This window comes from Peromyscus leucopus, chromosome 5 (assembly GCF_004664715.2).
Source record: "Peromyscus leucopus breed LL Stock chromosome 5, UCI_PerLeu_2.1, whole genome shotgun sequence".
NCBI classification, from domain to species: domain Eukaryota; kingdom Metazoa; phylum Chordata; class Mammalia; order Rodentia; family Cricetidae; genus Peromyscus; species Peromyscus leucopus.
The window spans coordinates 43,543,136-43,562,472 of NC_051067.1; the positions used below are offsets into that span (position 1 = coordinate 43,543,136).

The window sequence follows — 19,337 nt, forward strand, 5'->3', positions numbered from 1 at the left end:
ACCTCAAGCCATCAGCCAAACTTGGACCTGTTGTCCAAGTGGTTCTGGCCTTAGAGCCAGGAAGGATACACTAGAAAAGGAGTTGTGAAAACTTCCTTCATGGTTAAGGAGAGTTGCTAAGATCAGAGAATTTGTAACAGAGCAGTCCCTGGGTGATGGCCCTGAGATGGCAAGGGGCCTGGAGAGGCCATTTTGTGAAGCTGTGAAAGTGAAGCCTGGATTGCAGTAGAAACCCCAAGATGCTGGAGATGCCAGAGTCAAAGAGGGCTGCACAGTGAAACCAGTCCAAGGGAGAAAAGTGGACTGACAGCAGCAAAGCCCTTTGCCATTGGACATGGGAACTAGATACAGGACTTGTAGTTTGCCCTACTGGGTCTTGGTCTTTCTTGGTCCAGTATTTTCTGGACCAATAGGTTGCCCTATTCCTCTCTTTTGGAATGGTAATGTATATTCTGTGCCATTATATGTTGGAAGTATGCAATTACTTTTTGATTTTGCAGGGGTTTACAATTAAGAAACTGCCTTGAAAAGAAGGGGCTTGGAACTCTGGAAATTTAAATAGTCTTGAGACTGAAAGACTATGAGGACTTCTGAATTTTGACTAAATGAATTTTGCATTATGATATGGTCATGAATATAAAGGGCCAGGGAATGTAATGTGGTGGTTTGAAGGAGAATGGCCCCCATAGGCTGATGTGCTTGGATACTTGGTCTCCAGTTAGTAGAACTATTTGGAAAGGATCCGGAGGGGTGGCTTGTTGAAAGAGATGTGTCACTGAGGTAGGCTTGAGGGGTTTAAAAGACTTGCATCATTCCCAGTGTGCCTCCTTTGTACCTTCTACTTGCAGATCATGATGTGAGCTCTTGGCTGCTCCGGCCACATGTCTGTTGCTTGTTGCCACACTGCCACACTGCCCTGCCATTATGGACTCTAACTCTCTGAAATCATAAGCCCAATTAAACACTTTCCTTTTTAAGTTGCCTTGGTCATGGTGTTTTGTCACAGCAATGAAAAGTAACTGAGACACTGGGACTGCACTTAGAACCAGGTGGACAACTCGGGTAATCTCTCCATCCTAAACTTAATCACTTATTTATTTTTCATATAACTAAGCACTTCAAGTCCAATCTGAAAAGAAGAGAACCTGCATCGAGGCACTGTGAGGACAGAAGAGCATGGCATAGAGGCAACGGTGCTGGTCTGGGCAGCAAGGCACCACACTAGTTACTGTCACACTTTTCCTTTCTACTCATGTGTCTCGTTTCCCTTATTGGATTCATGTTTTAATAGGTAACACTGATAAGCTATTACAATACGCCAAGTTCCATGCCCTCCCACATCCATCTAAAAAGTACGTGGGAAGGATGGAATCAATCTCAAGTCTGTCTCACTCTAAATATTAAACTGTTGCTGAGATACTTTCTTACACATTTTTTCCTTTAGCTAAATCTTAGTTTGTTTTTAAATTATGTATTTCACCTTTAAAGGGAAGCAATAACTTCTGAGATTCAAGTACCTACTCTAGCAGAGGCACTGGTAAGCATGAAATAAAGGTGAGTGGGGTCTGGGCTCCCTTCTGGAGAGCAGCTTTACTTTATCAAGGCACATATGGGTGAGATAATCAAATGTAAGAAAAAAATCTTAAATCAAATTATAGGGCTGGAGAGATGGCTCAGCCATTAAAGGCTAGGCTCACAACCAAATTATAGATAATGAGCCAGGGTCTCTATGTCATTAAATTAAGAAACATGCAGGATTATTTAGTTTTAATCTTATCTCATTACCATCAATAACCCAAATGAAACAAATGGTTGCAGGTGAAGACAAAGAAAGGGTAATATCAAGATGAGCACCTGAGTAAACCACCAAAACAAATCACATGCTCCATAAACAGCTAAGAGACTGCAGTGGGATTGTGGGAAATGAAAACAGAACTCAACAAATACAGCATCATCCTGAGAACAGAAAAGGGCAATTGCTTTGCACATCATAGAAAAGCAAGAGCACATCTTAAAATCTGTACTTGTGAAGTAAACTGTCCTATTACAACAGCATTCAGGTGAAAATATTAGGTTTCCCAGAAATCATTCATGAATTGAATATGTATTTCTTTAGACCATTCTCAATGAATCTATAATGATCTGGGTTTAATATAAAGACCGGGTAAATCACCTTGATGGAAGCTCCCCAACCAATAATGAGTGTCAGAGTGTCTTTCCAGCAGAGGCTGCAGGGATACATATCTGGGCGAAGACTTATATCATCTCGGGGAACATTGGTGATTCTTTGCTTTGAGGTGATGTCAAAAATCTTCACACCCTACAAAACAAAACAATGTTAGGCATCCTGCATTCTGGAAAGGGAACATATCAGTAAGTATGTTATATCAAGACAATGATGGTATTTACTGGGCATGGCAAAGAGCCACACAAAGGCACGATCATTCTTTACACAAACCCTATGAGAACCCAAACTGCAAGCAACCTACATACTTCTTTCTGGACAGAGGCTGTGTTATTAGTGGATAGCATGGGTGAGGTAAATCCAACGCAAACATGCAATGCACAGACACACCATCTGCTTGTAACCTGACAGTAGATAGGCACTCCTCATGGAACTCTCTGCACAGGAATGAGGTCTGCTTTTTCAGAAATGTGTTGGTTCTGGAAACCCATCCACTCAAAGAAAACTACGTGTGACATTTCAAAGTGCTCAAATGGAAACATCAAGCATACTGCTGGCTGAAAATGAGGCTCGAGACCACGGTTGTTTACTTTCTTTGGGAACCAAGAGAAGTAAGAAAAACCCCAAACAGTAGGGTTGAACTGAGAAGGTTCAACCGAATGGACTGATTTTCTCAATAATGTACTGAAATTTCAGATAATATGACAGATATGGAAAAAGATTACTTTTTAAACTTTCTCCAGGACCCACTTCATGTTAAATAAACTTTAAATAAGTGCAATACTGAAAGTACAACACACTTTTAAAATGTCAGGTCTATGTTTTGGCCTATGATTATATTGGAAGGAAAGGAGAAATCAAAAATAGCCTCTACTTACTTCTATCAGTGGCCCCTGGGCAACGGGTAAATGGCAGTCCCAGAACTCATTCCTGAAGCAGCCCTTCAATTATTAAAATGGCTTTTCATTCTCTTGGCTACTCTGTACCTCAGGATTCCCACTGTAAAACACAGTCTACAGTGTGTTGGGAATTACTGTACTACTACAACCGAAAGTGCTCTGCCTTCCTTAGGCTCTGAGGTGTGGGATCAGTGTCACTTGTGTCTATTAGAATCATCACCCCATTGTGTGTTATCATCTTCTCTGACCCAGACCTTTCAATCTGGCCAAGCTTCTGCCACTGAACAGGGTTAGAGAGACAGACAGGTGCCTTTACCATGTTATTGGCCCAAGCAATCAGATGGCCTTTCCATTTCACACTCCTTATGTTCCCTTCCCCTTCGTGCAGGACTGAAGACTTCCATCTGTTCATCCATGTCCGTTCAAACAGCAGCAACTGAGGACACAGCAAAACACAGGCTTTCAGACACCCAGAGTCACAAAGATCTTTTACTCACCTCTTCTGCCTGTCAGTGTTACCAAGTGACAAATAAGTCAATATAAATTGTGTGATTTTGTGTGTGTGTGTGTGTGTGTGTGTGTTTATTTTTAGTGGATAACTTGCTTTTGGAAAGAATTCCCTATGTATCTTAAACCGCCTGGATCTCTATTTAAATCAGATTCGAGCATTGAGGTTATGACATATGCCAGCCACGAGATGGCACCAAAACACCAGGACTCTGGGCAAACAATGCCTTAGTGAATAGTAGCTTCAGGAAAGCTTTTCAAATAAGGAACTAAGAAACAATTCATTTTGTAAACTGGAAAATCAGAACCTCTTAAGTTTCTCACTGACAAGAAAGTCATCACAGATTAAACTGCTTTAGTTTGAAACGGTCAGCTTTTCTTTCATTTAATCCAAAGCAAATAATTTGACAGTATCTTTTGAACAGTAAATCAAATTACAGAGTACAGATTATTTGCTTTAGGATCTAGGGGCTCTAAATAGTCCACAGTAGCTAGACACTGTATAGAGTAGAATCTACTGTTAAATCCTACTGGAAATTTTAATGTAAAATATAACTGGTCAAAACTCCTAAATCCTGAAGAAGATATAGTTCTGATAATTCACATATTTGTAAAATATTTTTCATGATATACTCAACTTCAATTCTTTAAGCAATGACATTTTTACCATGTGTCACTAAAAGCACATCATCCAGGAGTATGTGTTTCACCACTATTCACTAACTAGTACTGAGAACAGATACAACAGCAGAAACAAGGGTCCTGAAGTATAGCTGGAGTTTTCTCCAGTCCTGCCTGGCCCACAGTCAGGACAACTCTCTCTCACCTGCCAGTCACGTAGCCACTCAGACCTAACCAAGTAAACACAGAGACTTATATTACTTATAAACTGTATGGCTGTGGCAGGCTTCTTGCTAACTGTTCTTACATCTTAAATTAACCCATTTCTATAAATCTAAACCTTGCCACATGGCTCGCGGCTTACCAGTATCTTACATGTTGGTACTCATGGCAGCGGCTGACAGTATCTCTCTGACTCAACTTTTCTGTTCCCAGAATTCTCTTCTCTGCTTGTCCCACTTATACTTCCTGCCTGGCTACTGGCCAGTCAGTATTTTATTTATACAGGGTGATATCCACAGCACTGAAAAGAGAAGTTCCACTATTGCTGGCCTAGAATCTTGTTGTAGAATTGTGGGCCTACAATCTCTCTGCCCCAAAATTCTAGGATTACTGGCAGATGCCACCACACCAGACAAGAGAATTTTTAAAACTCCTGTTTCAGTTCACTTCAGTGTTTTGTGTATCTCTAACCATGTCCAAAGCACTGGGGAGGAAAGATCACGCATTAAGAATAAATTTTTATTTTACTTATATTTCCTACACATCTTTCTCATTTTTTACATATCCACAATTAGAATTGATATAAAAAAGAAAATGTGCATTCTCATAAGTAAGCTGAATATATTCATGTCAATGTGCTATAAATGTTTGAAGTTCTCTGTTATTTGTACAAAAGTAAGCTGGCCTCACCATCCATCTTCCATCAGAAATATTGCACCCAGTTTCACTGATCTTGTAACTCATCTTATCCTTAGCTACCTAGCTAGAAATCCACAGGGGTGGCCTTGCACTGAGACTCAGACTCTTCCCTTCTCGTCACACAGGGAAAAGACCTAACAGGACGCTGCCCAACCAAGTGAGCAGAATGATGAATTTGCTACAAGGTTTGAAATTTGGAAAAGAAAAAAATTAAGAGTATATTTTTGGTGACAGAAAAGGATTCCTAATCCACTAGAAATAAACAGTTAATAACTGTTTTAACCAGGAGAAACTGGTAAGATCACAGAATCTCTCCTCTACCTGTGGCCTTGGTCTGGAGGGGATTGTGAGATATGGGCAGGGCACAGGGAGTGCTGATCACTAACTGCTAAGAAAAATGGCTGGCTAGGTGGACAGGAAAGAACCCTGGTAGAGTGGCAACATATTTCTTCCACCATCAATTCCCACCTCAGAACCAACTCAGCATTGAGAGGAAAGATAAACAATATGCACTTTGTTTAAAAAAGTAAACTCAACCCTAAGTTTAAATTAAAAATTCTATAAAATTTGTAAAAAGTGAGAACCCAGAAGAGGCTGTGATTTCACATTCTTCGCAAAGCAGCCTGCCAGAAGCTGCTCAGTTAGGTACCAGAGTGCTAACCCTGCATGCTCAGTGTGACAAGGGTGGATGGGAGGCTAGTCCTGGGAACCCACAGCTGAAGCACAAAGGCTCAGGCTGTAAAGGCCAAACTGTCCCCACTTCTGCTGTCACCATGAAAGAACGCAGGCATACTGGGATTGCTGGGCACCTACAGAAGGCTTGGTATCTGAGAAGAATTGATATGAGCCAGAGAATGGGATAAATCTCTTCCTTGGGACTCCAAAGGCCTAAGATATCCTACCGAACAGACAGCAGCTTTAAAAGTTAGATTTAATTCTTCATATCACCATTCTTCAGGGATAACAAAAATAAGAAGTTAATAAAGGACAATAAAAGATTAAAAATATTCTCCAACTTTGTAAAAAAGAAAATCATATTATACCTAGAGTACTAAGGCAACTAACATTCAGGGAACCAATCAAAATGAGAAAAGGGAAACAGCTCAGATATGTGCTGTGGAACAATCCTTTTCCACACTATGAATATGTGTATCTCTCACTTGTTAGTGCAGTCAGGAGTCACTGGCCAGAAGCAGAGGGAGCTAGAGATGAACATGCCATGCTAATAAAGGTACCACCTCGTGGCAGAGTGTAAACCGGAATATGAGTTCATTTAAATGTAAAAGTTAGCTAGTAATAAGCCTGAGCTACCTGCCAAGCATTTGTAATTTATATTCAGCCTGAGTAAGTTATTTGGGACTGGGTGGTCAGAAGAGAAACATCTGATTACAGATATGGAAGTTACGCAAGCCACACAGAAGCCAAACAAAGACACTCCACTGAAGTCCATAAAAAGAGTTTTAGTCACATCAGTTTACCATGTGCCTCTCATGAAGGACCATAGAAAATCTCAAGGAATTAATTCTAGTTATTCTCAAAGTACTAGAAATTCATTTGAAAGGAAAAAGAAAGTGAGATATTAGCCATTTTAAAAATTGTGCAATTAGGTGAAAGGGTGTTGATTTTTCTTGCTGTATAGTAAGACATGGAAAGAGTACAGAAATGCCCTTCATTTGACTAGATAAAAGAAGTCATCCTGCTATTCTCTCACCCAACCCCACACACTCCTATGAACTCTTCCTGGTTCCTGCAGTTAGTCATTCCACGTTATATATTTACATCTGAAGAAATCCAGCTGGATGTCTCTGCACCACAACATACAACATGGCAAAATATCCTAAAGGTAATGGTGAGATTTGTATCCGGCAGCAACCAGCTGCTGTCTAACTGGAGTTAAGGCCTGGTGAGCAGGAGGGAAATCAGGTCTGGTAATAGAAACTTAGATAACTACCATCCAGGGCTCAAGAGACCATGGATCTTAGAAGAACCCAATTTCTAGGTTAAAATAACCAGGTCTAAAACAGAGCTTTGGGTCCATAGTGCTATAGAGTCTTCCACAAAGATGCTTGAGGACTCTTTTCCCCACCCTCAACACACCCCACCTCCACCCACCTTTGCTTCCACCCATCTCCACCTCTACCCACCCCACCTCTACCCACCTTTGCTTCCACCCATCTCCACCTCTATCCACCCCACCTCTACCCACCCCACCTCTACCCACCTTTGCTTCTACCCATCTCCACCTCTACCCACCCACACCTCCAAGGACAATGGTCTCAGTTTGTTACATTTTTATCTTCTGTTTTTTTTTGTTTTTGTTTTTGTTTTTTCCAAATTCACTCCACCAAGTCCCCTCTGGTACAATCAGTGTGCTTGGGTTAGCAGGGGAAACTGAGGCCAGCTGACCCCTGTCTCCCTTTGTCTTGTCCTAGCTCTGGGGAAAACTTCTAGAAGGGGGAAGGAAGAAAAGGAAGGATACAGGAATTCAGAGGTCAGTCCATGTTAAGTTTGGTTCAGACAAACTCTAAAAACTCCTTTGACATGATGGGAAGAGCAAAGATCCCTGCACACTTTCAGTGAAGGCTTCATAGAGAGAAAGGCCAAGGACATGTATGCAAAAGTCACATGTTGGAAAAACAAAACAAACCCCCAAACCAAAAAGAGGAAACATGCTAATTTCTCTAAACAAATTAAACATTTTGAACTATTTATCATTGTAAGTTAAATGTGATTTGTCTGATTTTTGGGTGTTTCTCAAAATGTAATAGTTTTTATCATATCACTATTGTCTTTTATGGATGAAAATGACAAGCATCTTCTGTAAGTCATGTCTCTCCAATTGCTTGGCCCTGTTATGTGCTTTATAATCATGCTGGTCCAATCATAGCACCACTGTCCAGTTACGGCATCCTCTTCCCTGGGTCTGGGTATCATCTGAGCTTCCCTGCCTCTCCATGCTGGGGTAAGGACCATGCCTTTCTCTTTGCTAGACACATGGGTATGATGGACAGGAGACAGCAAGTAGGCTTTCTGAGGGCTATTCTTAATCCTCCCCTCATTGTCAATTCATGATATGTCTGCCACTTCTGTGGAGCTATGTAATGGCCCAGAGCCTCTTTTCAGCTATACAACCCATCTATAACTCCTGATACTTCAAAAACTGCATCCAATACATGAGAATCTGCCATCTCTAAAATGAAAAGACCTCCAAGCTTATTCACACAATTAATACATAAGAGAAGGGACTTATTCTGTTGAGCTCATGCCCAGTTCCTGCAATGACAGGCTAATGTCCATTCCTCAAGGGTAGAGTATGTAACTTATACAAAGCTTATCGAAATTTGAAAACTACTCTTAATGTCAGTTTTCTCATGCTCCATTTAAGCAGCTGCTGATCTCTCTTCATTAAAGGACACAGATGTGCCCTATGTTTGGCCTGCACAGTGATGTTCTTCTGGGCCCTGCAGAAGGCTCTGGACTGGATGGCATTCACCTCTCTGGCTTTCTGTACCTAAGCAGCTCTTCTCCTTGCATCAAGTCCCTGGCTCCTTATCAGTTCCTCTGCCCATATTCCTCGCTCACAAGGTCTAGCTTCGAAGCCTCATACGGCATTCAACTTCATGTGTCTGCTAGTGGTTGCTGAGGTTTTTTTTTTTTTTTATCACCGGCCTTCTGTGGGATTTACTCCAAGATACAGGGCTCCACACAGGAGATCAGCACCAAATAGTGCACTTCCATTTACTGTTTTAGCCTAATCTATGGGAATTTTGAGGAGGAACACATTTTCTAGCAGGAATGCCAAGGAAGGTTCTGCACTGATGATTCAGAGAAAGATAAACTACTTTTCTTACAAACATTCCGCACTAATTTAAGTACCACAAAGCTATCTGCCCCTATTTCACTGACATTTAATAAAATCCATTTCTTTCTTCTAGTCATAAAACTGCCTAGAGACCTACTGAGCACGAATGCTCTACAAAGCATTTTAGGGGTAAGTCATTGAGCGAACTAGCCTTAAAAGCAGCTGGTTAATTTATTTGGTTTGTCTTCCACATCCTGTATTATCGAATTGTCATTATCCCAATACTGAGAGCAATTTAAGCTCAATGGGAGCTAAGTACATGGAGAGGAAAAGCTGTTTCCAAGAGGTCTATATTTTTGTTGTTGTTGGAGAAAGTATTTTAGAGCTTTATTTCCCATAAATCCACATTCTGGCAGTCAGCACTCTCAGTACTTATATTTCAATAGGAGCCTTCACATACCAGCAATATACTTTATTCTTCTGTGTTTTGTGCTGATAGATGTATCTAACACTTTTCTACATTACAGAGTGGTGTAGGATGCACATCCCAGAATCTCCCACACCTGTGCCAAGCTCCCTAACAGTTGTGATAAAGGCTCTGGTTCTGGCCCCCGTGCTATCATTACCAATCACCCAAATCCCCAGATAGAGGCAAGTTGCGTGTTTCAATTGTCAGCTCAGGATCTTTATGGACAGCATAACTTTTTAGCCTTCCTCAACACATGCAATGCTGCTTGCTTTGAGGCAGACAAAAAAAAAAATTTAGCAAAGACTGGGACAGTGAGATCATGCCATGGGAAGCAGATTTGAAAGACACCAGATATGGTCCTATAGGAAGGACCAAGGGTCTCAAGAAAAACAATTCCATAAAAGATAACTTCTGCTAAATCAGATGAGATGCTAGACAATGAAAAGATAACAATATGGAGGGAATAGCGGGATGGCACACACCTTTAATCCCAGCACTCGGGAGGCAGAGGCAGGTGAATCTCTGAGTTAGGGAACAGCCTCGAAACGATAGTCTACAAAGCAAGTTTCAGGATGGCCAGGGCTATACAGAGAAACCTTGTCTTTAAAAATCAATAATGATAGTAGTAGTAGTAGTAGTAGTAGTAGTAGTAGTAGTAGTAGTAATGTGGGAATCTTTTAAAAAGATAAATTTCAGCAAATCAGAACCTAGCAAGGAAATCTCAGTAAAACAAGACAAAGATATAAAGGTAGGAAGTCATATTATGGGACTTAAAGACTTGAAAAACATCAAGATAAAATTCTAAAAGCAGAAACACAGGACTGGAGAGATGGCTCAGTGGTTAAGAGTGCTTGCTGCTCTCTGAGAGGACTCAGAACTCAGTTCTCAGCTCCTACATCAGGGCTAACTGGCCTCCATGGGCACCCGCACATACAAGGCACATACAGAGCACGCATATCCTCCCATAACTAAAACTGAAATAAGTCTTTCTTGCAAATGGAAAGGACAACTGAATGAAACATTAGCCAGTGTGGAGAAGGTACTGGATGGTACAGCAGAGAGGAGCCTAGAATTCGGACAGAGCCAGGAATGGCCAAGTAGCCAGGGGAGCAAGTGGAAACCTTCATCTTGCTTCCAGCTTTGACTCAGGACCAAGGTTTAAAACACAGGTTTTTTTGTTCGTTTTTTGGTTTGTTTTGTTTTAATCTCCTGCAAGAAAGATCATAAAACATGGCAAGAAAGGGGGACAATCTGAAGTATCTTCTTGCTTTAAATTCACTGGTTAATTTCTGGATATGTTATATTCCTTCAAATGTCTTTTTCTAAAGGCAACTTCATGTGCTTAAAAGAAGTCAAATGCAGACCAAACACCCCTGCTACAGAAAGCACCTATGCATACAGGAGTCTCACAGCCTGCTGACCAGCTATGTGCTTTATAGGAAATACAGGAAACATGATGTAAGCACTGAAATCTAGCTAATTTTGTGAAAACTATGTGGACATATTAATAGTTGAAAACAAAACAAAACTGAGTCATTGTAAGGTAAAGTCCACATGAAAAGAAGTTGCTGAACCCCAGGGATCCCTTGAGGAGGAGTTTCTTTTGTGTTGTAAAACAGATGACAGATGTAAATCTGTACATCAACCCATCTACCACTACAGACTAAAATATATATAAAGGGTAGACCATTTAACCCTGTCATCTGTAATATTTACAGATGCAAGTTCCTGACTATAAATGGTTGAGAAATGATTGTACCATTTATTAATAATCCTGCTACTATAAGAAAATCTTCCACACAGATCCATATCACCAGACTTAACAGATGGGCTTATAGTTCAGATTGTGGCACTTAAGGATGTATCTTGAGGCCTGGACTCAAGGTCAGACCTTCAGCAGCAGAGAAGAGAAAGTCTAAAAGCTGCCCACATCTGAACTCACATCCTGTGTCAGGAACAAAAATCTCTAATTTTACCTGTATAGCACCTCAACTGTAGTGGACCACTGGGAGGGAATCATGGCAAGAAGGGTATAAAAAAGAAATACAAAATTGATAAACTTGCATAATATGAAAGCTATCTTATTTGTATATTTGAATAAACCCTTCACATAGCTCTATGTAAAACAAAGGGAAGAAAAATCTTATGATCATGACCTCCTTCAACAGAAAAAACAAGTTAAATGGATCCATCTTAATTTGTTAAATTACCTTCCCTATCGTCATTATGAAAGGCTGACATTAATTGGGCACACAGTCAGTTGCTTCATGAAAGACCAGGCACACAGTCAGTCACAGGTAGGTCTATAAAGTGGGTTTTGAACAGACTCACATCTATGGGATATGATATACATATGCAATCATATGCAATATGCAATCAACATATGCAACCACTTCTTAGATACTTCAATTTCTACTGTAAGTCTTACTTGGACTCCTATATAGTATCCCCCTAGGAACAGGAATAATTATCCCAGATTTAGACAATATTGATAAAAAGGCTTCAGGCTATTCATTAGGCAGCAATAATTTGTTTTCAAACTGACAATAAATATCAAGTGGACAGTCTTCAATGGCCTGGCTTCTATTATAATATTAAAAGCTGCCCTGAGCAAAGAATGTCACCAGACATATTACAAAGGTAGAAATGGATGTGAATAATATGAATGTTCAAAATTTCTAATAGTTAAAAGACATTGCAAAATAATGTTTGGCAGAGAACACAATGAAGTAAGCTATTTGCACATAGCTGGTACAAACGAGTGTGCATTGTTCGAAATTTAAGTTTACTCAGCAATGTGTTCAAATACATAAAAACTAGTCATAACCTTTGACTTAAAAATTCTAATCAAAGGAATCAATGCTAGGAAAATAGTTCAACCAACAGACAAAAGTTCATGCCCAAAGATTCCTAGATTCAGCACAACAAAGAAAATGACCAAGTGAAGAGATGGCATATAGATCGGAAAATATGCTTGATGGCTAGTTACCTGACAGAGTCTTAATATCTAGAATATATAACAAATTAACAAAATTTAATCACCAAAAGAACAAGCTATTCAGTCAATAAGGGGCTAACTGATCTAAACAAATACTTCTCAAGAGAAGAACAAATGACCAATAAATAGATGAAAAACATGAATTTTTCTGGGAGCCAGGGAATTCAAATATCATGTATTTGAGATTCTCAACACAGTCAGAATCGCTATTATCAATAAAACAAAATAGCAAAATAAAATGCAAATGCTGATGACAATGTGGGAGAAAGAAGGGCCTATTATATGCTATTGATGAAAATGAAAATTAGTCAAGTCACTGTTAAAGTCAGTGTGTAAGTTCCTCAAAAACAAAACAAAACAAAACAAAAAATAGAACTACCATATGATTCTACTATGCCACTCCTAAATATATATCCCAAGAAATCTAATCATACTACAGAGACATTCGTCCATCCATGTTTTCTGCAATATTATTCTTAATAATTAAATTATGAAATAAACCTAAATGCCTACAAGCAGATGGAAGCATAAAGAAAATATAGCATAAATGCATAGTAGAATACTCGTCAATCACAAAGAATGATATATCACATGCAGAACAATGAATGAAAATGGAGATTATGCTAAGTGAAATAAACCAGACAGATTTTAAATACAAACTATAAGTAGAAGAGAAACCATTAGGGAAAGGGAACAGAGGAAGAGAGAGACTAGCAAAGAGAAATAGGAACCAAGAAAAGAATGGGTCATAAGAAGGGTTGATAGAAATCAAAACACAATGTGTGCATTATGGAAATGTCACAGTGAAGACTATTAATTTGTAAAACTAATTTGCATTAGTGGACTGGATCTGGAGCTCAGTTGGTAGAGTGCTTGCCTAACAAGCATGAGGTCCTGGGCTCTATCTCTAGGACAAAATAAACCAGGTGTGATTATCCACTCCTATATCCCTACCATTCAGGATATGGAGGGAGATGGATCAAAAGTTCATGGTTACCCTTAGCTAGGTAGGAGTTTGAAGCCAGAAGTCTGGGCTACGTGAGACTCTGTCTCAAAAATACATTAATAATAATAATGATAAAAAAAAACAACACAAGTAGACTGCTGACAAACACGGATACAAACTAAAGGTTCAATAACAGAAGAAAGGCTAAGAAAACTAAACAGACATGTAGAATGGACAATCGGGAAAATATTAAACAATACTAAACAACTTTAAGAATGCAGGGAATTCTATATACTATAAAATTTTAAATAGAAACAAGTCCTAAATTGAGATGACTTTATGCATTCTTTCACTATTTTATTATAAAATAAATGAATGCTTCTAACAAATAAAATTAAATGAATGTCCAAATGAAGCCCAAAAAGTATGTTCATAATCCTGCTCTGACATACTACAATCAATGATTTGGTCTATAGCCAATCCTGAATCTACCTACATACATAATTATATTTCCAATGCCATGGGACCCTTCATACACTTTGGAAAAGTGCACCAACAAAAATACTCTATCAGATGCGGACACTTTACTTACTCCCACTGACAAAGAGAAAGGCTAACATCTATAAAGGGCCTGCCTTGTCACTCACAGGGAAGCCTTGGTCTTCTGACAAACAAGCAACTTTACAGAGCACCAGCAGTACACAAGGCCACTCTGCGAGCATGAAGGATCTTGGTATAGACAAGATCATTCCATAAGCATGTCTCAATGAAGGCTTTCCAAAAAAAATAATCACACACTTCATCCTGTGGAAAGTGAAAGACCAAGCTTCTTTACTACTATACTTCAGCCTTGGCTTAGCCTCTGTCCTCCTAGATAAGACTTATTTAAATACTCAAGAACACAATTACTCTGGCCTCTTTACAGCATCCATTCCAGAACAAACACGCGCCTCCTAAAGCCTCCTCCAAATCACATCCTAAAATTGCTCCATCTTAAAACATCATCTTTCTGACATCCTCTTCCTAATACGCCATGGCAATTCTGATGATCTACGGATATAGGACACACAGCCCATTTAGGTATTTAGTATGTTCCAATCTTCACTGTTAAAAATAACAAAGAGGAATATTGGTTGAAAGTTTAAAAATAAAGAAAATACCCCTATAAGATTTCTCCAAAGCAAAACTCATATCCTTACATATGTACATACATACAAAGAAAAATGCCCGCACATGTTTCTTTCTCCAATGATTCAGAACATTCATTTCTCACCAGATCATCATTCTGATTAATTAATGATCTTACCAATGTCATTCCACTACTACTTCCCCACTCACATTCTTTTGAAAAAACCACCACCCACTGTCACAATACAGTGTGCAAGCAATAACATTACCTGGAACCCCCCACAAAGATGTGCTCAAGAAACAGATCTGAGCTGAGTAGTCCTTGAAATGAGCACGCTAGTTTGTATGAGTGACACTAACAACAGCTGTACCTGTAATCCTGTTTTATTCAGCCCTACTTAGAAAGAAAGGGAAGGAATATTAATAACAGTCAATCTGTATTAAGTCCCACAAGAAAACATGATGAGCATCTCTCCACTAACTGGCAATTCTACTACTCAAATATGCAATGAGAAATACAGTAAATAAGAAGTGACAGTGGCTTGATTGCTTCAGGAAGAGAAGGATTCAAGGAGGTGCTATGATCAATACACATATTATCACACATAGAAAGGGCTGGAGTACAGCCGCAAAGTGCTTGTCTTTTAAGCATAAAGGTGTGAGTTTGATCCCCAGAACCCACACAAAAGAAGCCAACCATATGCTTTTAATTCCAGTAGTGGGGAGTCAAAGGAAGGCCAATTACTTGAGGCTCAATGACTGGTCATCTCAGTCTACATAGTGAGGTTCCGGTAGGTGAGAGACCCTTTTTAAAACAAAACAAAAAAAAGGAAGAAGGAAGAAAAAAATAAGTGGACTACAGCTGAGTTTGTCCACTGGTCTCCACTTGCATGGTCAGACACAATTACATGCATACACACATACATGTGAACATGCACATATACACATGCACCAAAAGATAACTACTATATGTGGAAATTTTAGTTGAACTCCTTGCAGAAAGGTCTTCTCAATGGGCAGTTGATGGCCTTGTGTCAAGGGATTCATAAAAGAAAATGAAGCTGGCATGGACCCTTCCCACATTCCACATCCACTGTCGATATCAAAGACTGGGAATCCTACATATAGACACCAGGAAATCAACTGACATTTGGTATAAATGAAAAAATAAAATGTCAATGTTGTGACTTAAGTGATTACTAGTTTAAGAAACTGATTTCTATATTTACCCTGAACCAGTATAGAAGATACAAAAAACTCTACCAAAATACATTGCCATGGAGTTAATTTACAAATTGGTTTTTTATGATTGAGAAAAATGGTTTGTGAAAATTACATTTGTGTTCTACTTCCTGTTAATTGGTGTTTCTACAGTGTTGATCTGCTGACAGCATGAAATTCTAGGAATGGAAACACAACTTGAAATATAGTATATAGAAGAAAAAGGGGATTTTTTTTTTTTTTTTTTTTTTTTTTTTTTTAGCAGTTCAACATAAATCATCAGCACATAAACTTGGTGATGTCCTATGGCTTAATACTGACTTGGACAGGAAGTCTTCAAGCATATATTCTTAATTCTTCACAAATGCTTAGCTGAAGAGTATAATGGAAGAACTGTGTGAAATGGTACAGGCTGCCCATGGCCATCTCAGGACAATGTTCATAACTATCCTGCATAGTCACGTCCTTGGACTGTGCATACACTGTACATAGCTCATGTCTAAATCCTTAAACCCTAAAAATATCTGGGTCCCATCTGACCAAAGGATAAAGAAGCACATAAGAAAATGCCTCTGCACTCTGTGTTTAGTGATCCCAGCAGGATGAAAGGCTCCTTGGCAATCGCACTGCTGAAAACATTTACAGCTGGGGTGGTTGAATGGAGGTGTTGGGCATGGGGCAGACGTTTTTCCACCTCAAGCTGTGTAAGTTCTGAGGATCCAATGTACAATATAGGGACCATAGTTAATAAGTGGATGACTGAAATGTACTGAGACTAGATCTTAAGTCTTTTCATCACATATAAGAAAATATAACTACATGAGAGAACCAGGTATGCTTGATCAAATCCTCATATTGAACTATATGTGTTAAATACACCTCAATAAAGCTGGAAAAACAAAATAATCTTGAAAATGTTGTTAAAATTGTATTTTAAGGAATCTATTTTATTGGATCATCCTTAGAATATTCAAATGCAATTTTTATTTGCATATCACCAGTGGAAGCCTACAGTCAAGGTATGATACAACTATTTCATCATCACCCCCAAAACAAACAAACAAACAAACAAAAACCACCACAAAGCCTCCAGCCCAGAACAGGGAAGTGACTGTCCTCATTTCATTCAAACAGGTCCTTTCCCTGTTTGCTGACTGATGGTTTTTAGCATATAAAGCAACCTGTGTCCACACCCAGGTCCCTTTATTTGATTCTGCAACAATGTCAAGCAGTTGACTATCTCACTTCTACAAATAAACTTCACTGCAAACATCATCACAATGAGCTAATAATTTGTCAAAGAAGTAGAATCAGTTATCACTGAAATGTATTTTGGAGTTCAAAGGTAAAGGTTGTATAAAGCTGTTTATCTTGCCGACAGAGAAAACCTTACAACTGAAAAAAGCATCCAGACTTGGCAGCTTTATGTCTACAGTGGAACCTCACTGTCTTTGCTCATTTATTAGATTTCTTCCTACTTGGATAAAAATCCACTGGTTCCCGTGTGCTAGCACTCCCTCTGATGACACTTTTCAAAGATGAGCTTCTTATTTTCTTTCTTTCTTTTTTCAACAAGGAAACAAAACAGAATTTTGAATAAGCTTTTATGCTCATATGTCAAGCAGTGAAATCCATAAACTCAACTACAATATTCAACTACTAAGAAGTTACCTTGAGAACCTAAAAACAAAAGAGCACTGGCTGCTCTTCCAAAGGTCCTGAGTTCAATTTCCAACACCCACATAGTGGCTCAAAACCATCTATAACTGTAGTCCCATGGGACCTGATGCTCTCTTCTGCTGTGCAGACAAAACACTCATATGTATATAAAATACATAAATCAATCAATCCTTTAAAAGTACTTTAAAAACTAAAATATTAAATAAGATGACTAACTATTTTTATGAATAGCCCACATATCTTAATATCAGACTTTCACTTTCCTGCCTGCCTTCTCCATCCCCTGCTCATGGGCCACTTCAACCCTGTTTATAGAAGTTGGCACATACTGTAAAGGACTATAGAATAGATAAGTGTGTAATTAGTGTTCTTACCTGTAAAATCACCTCTATTCCACATCATACCTCCATCTGGGCATCCTCTAAGTTTTTGAATGTCAAGTTATTTCTGACTCAAGCCTCTCAATTATAGTATTTGCCTTTATTTTTCTTTTCTTCTATGTGATTGGTTCCCACTCTTTACAGAAGACTCTTGGTGCCCATGATATATGATTATTGTAAGGTTATTAATAGTTGCTAAATGCTGGACTCATCAACTGGTTCTGTTCATTTCTGGTTCTAGTTTAAAACTCCAGTTAAAACAATAAGACTGCCCACTCCATCCCTGCTCGACCATCCCATTCCCTTATGTTCTCATCCCCTATCCCCTACCCTCCATTGCCCACCCTGCACCCCTAGTTTACTCATGGAGATCTCATCTATTTCCCCTTCCCAGGGCAATCCGTGCATCCCTCTTTGGGTCTTCCTTGTAAGCTACCTTCTCTGGAGTTGTGGGTTGTTGTCTGGTTATCCCTTGCTTTACATCTAGTACCCACTTGTGAGTGGGTACATACCATGTTTGTCCTTCTGAGTCTGGGTTACCTCATTCAGGATATTTTCTAGTTCTATCCATTTGCCTGCAAATTTAATGATGTCATTTTTCTCTGCTGAGTAGTACTCCATTGTGTATATTTACCACATTTTCTTAATCATAGAGGGAGATATCATGGGGATAGAGAGAAACCCAGTGCTAGGGAAGTTGCCAGGAATCCCCAAGGATGACCCCAGCTTGGACTACTAGAAATAGTGGAGAGGGTGCCTGAACTGAACTTGCTTACCCTAGTGACCAGATCGGCGAATACCCTAATTGTCATCACAGAGCTTTCCTCCAATGACTGACAGAAGCAGATGCAGAGATACACAGCCAAATACCAGGCAGAGCTTCAGGAATCCAGTCAAAGAGAGAGAAGAGGGATTCTATGAGCAAGTGTATCAGGATCACAATGGGGAATCCTGCACAGACGACCAAACCAAACTAGTGGGAATTCATGAATAGCTGGATCAACAGCTATGGAGCCTGCATGGGGATGGACTAGGCCCTCTGCAAGGTGAGACAGTTGTGTAGCTTGATCTGTTTGGGGGGCCCCCTGGCGGTAGGATCCGAATTAATCCCTGGTGCATAAGGGGGCTTTTTGGAGACCACTACCTATGATAGGACACCTCACACAGCCTTGAGGCAGGGGGAAGCGCTTGGACTTGCCTCTACTGAATGTGCCTCCCCATGGGAGGCCCTGCCTTCTTGTTGGGGGTAGTGGGGGGGAGGAGGGAAAAGGGGGATCTTTGGTGTGTAAAATGAATGAAAAAAATCTTAATTAAAAAAATAAGTAATAAATAAATAAAAACAATAAGACTTTGCCTTTGGACCAATGTAGTCTTTGCTTTCCTCATGTTTCAAGGTTTATAAACACCTATAAATTAGTAAGTCCTGAAGGTCTGCCAACATTTTCCAAATGAAATTAATCACAAATTATAGTCAATACTTAAAACATCTATAAAAGCCTTTTTTTCTTACTTAAGAAAAAAAAATCAAGGTGCTGAAGAATAGCACTAGCTATTCTTCCAGAAAACCCAGGTTTGAGTCC

At 39.4% G+C, this 19,337-nt stretch overlaps 1 protein-coding gene across 2 annotated transcripts in view; it reads right to left on the reverse strand.

The window, feature by feature from the left end:
• Vps41 (VPS41 subunit of HOPS complex) overlaps window positions 1-19,337 on the reverse strand; it is a 157,162-nt gene that overhangs the window by 65,249 nt on the left and 72,576 nt on the right. For both annotated transcript variants that reach the window (XM_028860126.2, XM_037205920.1), the window contains exons 8-9: window positions 3,401-3,520; window positions 2,174-2,320 (exon numbers count right to left, since the gene is read on the reverse strand). In XM_028860126.2, coding sequence (XP_028715959.1) covers window positions 2,174-2,320; window positions 3,401-3,520 — 267 coding nt within the window. The remainder of the gene's footprint in view (window positions 1-2,173; window positions 2,321-3,400; window positions 3,521-19,337) is intronic.